The sequence below is a fragment of the Camelina sativa genome, chromosome 19, assembly GCF_030686135.1.
Source record: "Camelina sativa cultivar CO46 ecotype springtype chromosome 19, ASM3068613v1".
Classification (NCBI taxonomy): domain Eukaryota; kingdom Viridiplantae; phylum Streptophyta; class Magnoliopsida; order Brassicales; family Brassicaceae; genus Camelina; species Camelina sativa.
The window spans coordinates 24420096-24428179 of record NC_141898.1 but is presented as its reverse complement, the minus strand read 5'-3'; the positions used below and the strand labels follow the sequence as shown (position 1 = coordinate 24428179).

General features: G+C 32.4%; 1 protein-coding gene across 1 annotated transcript; it reads right to left on the bottom strand.

Moving 5' to 3' along the window:
• Positions 1-1434: 1434 nt before the first annotated feature.
• LOC147920958 (uncharacterized protein At4g02000-like) lies at positions 1435-1935 on the bottom strand. Its single transcript, XM_087501309.1, has one exon. The coding sequence runs from the start codon at positions 1933-1935 to the stop codon at positions 1435-1437; it is 501 nt and encodes a 166-aa protein (XP_087357435.1).
• Positions 1936-8084: the final 6149 nt, after the last annotated feature.

Genomic DNA, 8084 nt, shown 5'->3' with positions numbered 1-8084 from the left:
GTGATCTTCTGCAAGCTCTCATTCTGTCAGCCACTGATAAGTTGATACCTTCCCTTCCCAAATTCCAGGAATTATTGATAGCTTCTTTAACCTCTTTTTTGTGAAGAAATCTTCTATCAAACCTAAACTGACCTCTGTAAGAATCTTGAGAAGACATTAACTTTAACAGAACCGGTCTATGATCTGATCCTGTCAGTTCCAAAAAGGATTGATTTGAGGTTGGGAATTGTTTGAACCAATCATCATTACCAAAGGCTCTGTCTAATCTGCATTGGATCCAATGTTCCCCTCTTCGCCCTACCCAAGTGAACCTATTCCCTTGGCTTGGTAATTCAGACATAGCAAAAACTTTGATTATATCTATAAATGGTGTGAAATCTTTATCACTTCTTCTTGGTCCTCCATTTTTCTCACCATTATGTAGTAGATCATTAAAATCTCCAAACATGCACCAGCTATCTCTTCTTCCCCAGCCAATCCTAGAGATTCTCTCCCAAACAGCCCCTCTTTTTTTTCTATCCGGATCTCCATATACACAAGAAACAAAGAAGTTGAAAGCTCCAAACTGTACTTGAGCATCCAACAAATTTTTATCTACAAACTTGATATCAACTATTACACTACTCTTCCAAAACAGAGCCAGACCTCCACATTTACCTATCGGCTCCACCGTATATACTTGGTCATAACCTAACCAAACTTGCAAATCCACCAAGACATCTCTCCTGTGCATCGTTTCCATCAAGAACAACATCTCGGGAAGTAATTTTTACGCATCTCCCTAAGACGAGGAATTGTCAAGTCATGAGACCGTCCCAATCCTTGACAATTCCAACTGATGATGCTCATTGGAGTTTAGGCAATCCTCCATTTGGGATCACCTCTTGAGGGTTAAGCTTTGCAAATTTAACAGTGCTTGTACCCACAATGTCTGTTTTTTTTTTCCTGCATCCCCTTCTTAAGTCCTTCAACCGACTCCTCTTTATCAGTGACCAGGCTTAAAGTCGCTGGTTTAGGTTTCCTATTACCCTTAGTTGGTCTATTCCTGATCTTTGTCTTTGGTTTATTCGGGACAATCCCGGAGGACCCTGCTACAAAGAAGCTAGGTCCATAAACCGTTAAATTGTCCTGAAACGGTTGGGACAAAGCCAAGAAATTACCTGAATGCTCTGCTGAGAAGGATGTGTCAGCTTCCATCTGCCAAGAGTGACTGGGTCCCTGAGAATGCGATGATAAAGTGGGAATAACCAACTCAAGATCTCTCGAAACCCTCTCTTGTCCTGTAGCCTTTTCATAACTAAAAACCCTTCCCTTTCCTTTGGATAATTCTTGGTGAAAGATTGGCAGAGGCTCCAACCTTAAGATAGACTTTTGAGCTAAGGGATCCTTTTCCACCTCACTGACTGACGATTTAACTTTATTCATCCTTAAGACCTATTCCTCCTCATTAGCTACTCTTAAATACTGCCTCATCCCTTCCAATACCACAGGCGCAATTTTAGGTCTCCCTGTATTGGGGTCTATCCCAACTTGATCTTCTTTAAGAACCCCGAATAGTGGATCTGACTCCTTCAAAACTGGATCTTTCTTAGCTTTCACTATCGGAGTTCCCGCTCTTCTTGCATCAGCCTCTAATTGCTTTTTCCTCTGAATTAGGGGGCAAGAGACGTTATCATGAGTCATCCTTTGGCATTCAAAACACCTTTTCTGTACTCTTTCATACTCAAAGTAAACTGAAGTTGTTTCCCCCTTCAGCAGATTAACCACTTTTGTTCTTCGAAGAGGTCTAGAGACGTCAAAGAGAACTTTTGCTCTGACAAACTCCTGAAGTTGTGGCTTCTCCGTATCGAAAGACACCTCTAAAACTTGACCAATCTGTTCTCCTAAAGCTGTGAGAGCCTTTTCAGTATAGAAGTTTATCGGTAAATTCCACATTTGGATTCAGATGGACGTGAACTGTAGGAAGTTATCTGGAGGGTTCTCAGACCATCTATCCACCACGATAGTCCAATCATTGAAGGTCTGTAAACCTTTCTCTATAACTTCCACCAGATCATGCTCAGAATTGAAGAAAAACTGAAACTTTTCTTTTGATAAGGCTACACCTCTACACCTACCAACCTTCTGCCATTATCTTGGCATACTACGAATCAATTGGTCCATGGGTTGAGCTTCGGGGTTAAGAATGCGACCAATCAAGCTTAAAACGTTTTTTTTCAGAATATGAGAATTCAGGTAGAGCTGGCATATCAAAAGGAACTTCTTCTTCCTCTAGAGACATCTCCATCAAGGTTATATCCATAGTAGAAGACATCTTTTTTGCTGATGTTTAACAAAATAGATCTGAGATTTAAAAACTCGAAATCAACTAAAAACCTTTTCCTTACTCGATCCAAAGACTACCCAACACTAGAACGGATAGAAACTAAGATTAAGCAGGATAATACCATTTTTAGATTTTTCTAAGTGCGTGCTTCTAAAGAACTCTTGGCAAGAACTCAAGGGAACTAAAGAAAACGGTAAAAAGTGACTTGAACTGGATAGAAAGGTCTAAAAGGAGAATGTTTTACTCCGGTATGATCTCTTTTCTGCCCCTAATGGAAGACACTAGTTCAGAAAGAGAGTCTTAAAAGATATTTTGTCTTTTATGAGTTACTTTTTTCTGGTTTCACTCCATGTATTAACCATATAAAATGAATTTGAATAAACATAATTACTTTATTGATTGATTTGCGCTACTCCCTTCTAATAGTACTAACCTACTTGAACTGTGAATCTACAGCAAAAAAATAACAAAAGTTGGACTGAGAATGGAACAAAAAAACAAAGGGGAATTGCACTCAATAACCAACAAAAAAACTATATTTCAATAACTAATTATTCTAACCATACTAAAGTAATATACTCTGTATAAACTATAATGTATTCTATTTTATCCTTATCACTACCATCCACCACCATTATCCCCACCTCCTATCACCACCATCCCACACCCTACAACCACGACTCCCTAACCCTATCACAACTTCCGGCGACCACCACCACCACCACCTTCGGCAACGACAACCTCCGGTAACCATCACCTCCGGCCACCGTCGGACTCCGGCCACCATTGCCGGCCACTCTCTCCGGTCATCGGTCGTCGGCCTCCGGCCACTACCGCCAGCCATCACCATCACCCCTATCCCTTACACATCAAAATAGTAATTTTTCATACCCTTCATCTTATTCTTCAAATATACTGCTATATTCTTAATTATATTATTGATTTTGGTTATACACTTAATTCACCCAAAAACAAATAATATTATTATAAAAACAAAAAAAATATATATATATATATATATTATTATTATCATGAACCAAAGTAAAGGTGATTAACACTTGGTCAGAGAGTGCAGGACAAAAGGCTGGGCAATTGCCACGTGATGTATTTGTTGAGCAAGTCCTCATTGCATGCCCAATGCAATAAACGAAGATTTTAATCCATACATAAACAGATTGTGACATAACAGGCTAACGATTATTTTAGTATTTATCTTATCAATTACTCGGAAATTGCTCCGTAACAAGTTGTCATTGTCGACATGTTTTTAAGAAAGTAAAGGTTAGAGAAATATTTTAACTTATTAACAATTCAAAATTCCTATTGAAAAATATTCTGTTGTTGCCAGAGTATCCAGATGCATTACACCTGGTCATGTTCCTTCTTTTAATATCTACGTAGTTGTACGTCAATATCTGTTTTTCTATATATAAGGTCTGTTTTTTTTTTTTTACATATCCCGGTGTGTGTTTTGTTTCTTATCCTAATTGAGACTTATCCTAATTAATCGGGAACATATTTACACATTAGCGTGACGAAACAAAATAAGGCAGAACAAAAGATAAAACTTTTGCTCATTCTGTTAAGTAAAGAAACCAAATGAGTTTTCTTACTTTGAAAAATACATATGATTATGGTGTTGTTATAAGCTTAAAGTAGCTTAGACATCAAGCTGAGTATATTTAGGAGAATCTAAATATACATATCAAATTTGTTAGTTTTACTTTCTTTAGAAGTCATCTAAATTTAATTTTCCAAAAGTGTTTTGAAAATATAGTTTCATATATAAAGAGGTGTTAATGTGTAGCACAACTTATGAGTTTGAGAGAGAACAAGAAAGAGCTTTAGGTTTTGAGTAATTTTCCTAAAAATGAATAAAAGAGAGTAATTCTTTTAATCTTGTGTTCTTATTTCTTTGAAGTACTTTTGTTCTTGTTCTAGATATGGGACAATGTTTTATACACCATGTAACATAGACTTTTATTATTGTTGTTGTAGAATTTCTTTCTCGTATGTATTTGAGTTACCAAATAAATATTATGTTTTGGATGGAATCATGTTCTTAGTTATTTGTATTTTCTTATTTTCATGTTTTAGATCGTTTATATGTACACTACGAAAAAATTATTGTGTTAAATCATTTATTTTATATTTTGCATCAGATTTAAATGATGTAAAAATAACTTGTATCACTTTTTAAAATGATTTACTATTTGTTGATGCAAATAATTTGTATCAGTTTATTTCAAACTGATGCTCTATTAAATCAGTTATAACAAATGATTTTAATTATTTATGTCAGTTTTTTGTAAATGATTTTTAATTTTGGTATCATTTATGAATAACCGATACTAATAAAATATTTTTTGTTTTAATAATACAAAAATTAATAACAGATTTTTTACATTAAATATTTTCGAAATTATTTTTAATATGCAGAAAATTGTTTTAGATATCTAATAAAATATTTTCAAATCTTTACTAATATCTTTTTATTAAATTCGTTACTTACAAAAATAGTAAAAACAAAAAACAAAACCCAATTATTATAGATTCATCAACGATTTACAAAAGAAAAAAAAAATAAGATGAACTTAGATCATAAATTCATAACCTAGCTATGGTTTTTTCTTGCTTAAGTGTTATATGTATTTCTCCATGCTTAAGTGTTATATGAAACACATATTACTTGTCTTCCATGCCTTTCTTTTCCAGATTTTGATGACATTGTTATTTCATCTTGAGATTTTCTGAGTATATAACCAAAAATAACAGAGAGAAAAGTTCGAATTCTACATGAGATAATAAAAAATTGATAAAAAAAAATATGGAAAAGAAAATTACACTTACCTTCAAATCTTCTAAGATGTGATGATAATATGCCGAAGATGTGTTGTAGATGCATAATTTGTTTCACCAGTAGTTGTTTTGTTGATAATCAAAAAAGAACTTATACAAAAGTTGTTGTTTTGATCACTCCCAATTTTTTTGTTTGTTTTTGCTAATGGAGAACCACTTTCACCTTTAAATAATCACAAAGATTATTTTTTTTGGAAAGTTACAAAGATCGTAAATAGTATGGAAATGAATTTCAGTTTTTTTTTTTTTTTTAATTAATACATCTAAAATCCAAACAAAAAAAGTGAAGAATTTTAAAAATAAAAGAAACAAGTTTCGGTATTTTGAATATTAAAACCACATCTGGAAATGATTTGTGGTATATTGCTTTATTGTTTTAATAATATTTTATTATGAGATCAATTTTGTATCATTTATTAATTGATATTTAATTTGCATCATTATATTAAGTGATGTAAATTTATATTTTTGTTAAATATTTTTGAAGTGATACAAGTTAAAATAATTTTGTGTCACTTTTATTGAACTGATGTCAAATTATTCCATTACCACATCAATAATTACAATTGATACTAAACCACATATTATGCATCATTTATCAAAAGTCATTTAAATTAATATTATTTACATTTATGATACTATTTAAATGATGCAATCAACTATTTTTTTTTGTAGTGTGTACACTACAACCTTTACTATTTTTGGTATATCTGATACCATTTTAGAAAGAAAAGTAAAAAAAAAAAAGAGAGTGATGACTACAAGGATGATTATCTTCGTTGATCATGGTAAAAAAACTTCCTATACGGAACTTTCCATACAATTTGTTTACATTATTTGATTAGCATATGATTTTACTTTCAGACCGATTGTCGTGATATTAAATTAAACCATATGTACGTAGATTCTTATAGCCATTTAACTAAAAATAAATATATCAAGATTCTTTAGCTTTGTATTCAAAATATATTCTTCTTAAATGTCCTGTCATCAAAAATTATTCCAGCACTTTGTTTCTATAATCAATATATTCGTTTAGTGTTTACCTTTATTTTTAATAAATTTTTTAGATCAATAAGACATGATCCATAATTCAATCCTTCCTACGCAGAACAATATAATTTGATAGAATTGAATTCCGATGAAAAAAGACTGAGAAATGGACCATTAATCACTTTCTCTATAGTTCTTACTGGTTATTTTTTATAGGACTTTATAACTAATAATTATAGCACCAAAAACTGCTAGCTAACTATTCAAAATCCATATATGAAATCACTCTTACAATTGGCTTCTATAACAAATAACATTGAATCTTTTAATTTATTGTTATATACACCAACAATAAGTATCATAAAAACTAAAAGCTAATAAAAAAACTCGGCTAGAGTTCTTAATAAATATATATCTCGAATTGATGATCGAACAAAAAAAAACCTCATGCTTCAATATTTGTTTTCTTCGGTAGCCAAACTCTGAATGAATTCCACGAAAACTGTATATGCCGGAAATTATATAGTATGCAACATATTCGTTTTCTTCTTGTCTCCTAAACTTTTGAATATTATTTTCGAAAAAATGCATTATTAGAAATTTAAGAATATAAAATACTGTATATTGTAAAAGAAATAATCGAGTCAGATTTCCCCCAACGTGTGGCCGCGAGGAACAGCATATAGGATGGGACATGTCGCACATGAAAAATTCGTAGAGTTACATGTATCTAGACTGACATTTTAGATCTAAATATAATTGTTTAATTACATAAATTATAATAATCATTTATGCCATGAACGAATCATAATCATTATCCCAGCAATACAATTTTTTTTTGGTTTTCTATCATGGTGTCAGTGATACTTTGCCTCTTCATTTTGGAGGAATCAACCATAAGAGCATTGTTTGTTCAACAATACTATCTTATTATCATAAATTACCACTACAAGAAAATCGTGTATTTATAGCATAAGAAGATAGCGTTTTAACGCTTTATGCTATATTAACTAAACGTGAAATTATAGATAACGTGTGTTTATAAGTAGACGCTATAAATGCATCGGTCAAACTTAAAGATTTTGATGTGGAAAGTTTTTGGGTTTCGCGGGTATCAATTAATAGCATAAGTCATAAAAAATGCTATTGAAATGGAAAGCGGAAATATTTTTTTTAATGCCCGCCATTTGTAAAAAAAAAAAAAAAAAAAAAAGAGGAATATGAAGAAATAGATCTAGAATTTTCTTTCGACTCAGTCACTTCCAAACATCTCACCTTCTCACTCGTCTCTTGAATTCTCAGTCAATTTGTCTTTTTCAGTCTCTAATATCTCAGTTTTCAATCTCTAATCTCACTCGGAGCCTCACTCATCGAATTTCTCATTCGTTTGGTATCACTCGGAACCTCACTCGAAGCCTCACTCGTCGGATTTCTCAGTTTTCCATCTCTAATCTGTCAACCCTCACTCGAAGTCTCACTCGTCGATTTCTGAAAACCGAAGGTGATTTATTTAATCGAATCGTTTATCAAATCGTTTTCATTGTTTGGTATTTGCTCTCACTAGGATTCGTTTCTTTTGTTATTTTGCATGCAGATTTCAGGATTCGTTTGAGTTTAAGGTACTGTAAATTTGTGTTTTCGATCTTAATATTCTTCTAAATGTTATCGAGTTAATGTTATGTGTGGGTATATAGATCTAATTAGCGTTTTTTCAATTATACAGAGAATTTTTTAAGTTCGCAAAGACTTAGATCTATTTGTCTAGTGAGTAATTATTTAGGAGTTTCATTTTTTATTATGTTCTTGTTCTCTTCGATCTGTGTTTTTGATTGATATGGTTTGACAACCCTTTGTTCGTGGTCGATTCAACACTGTGTTCGTGGTCGAATTTTGGTGATTTTGTAAG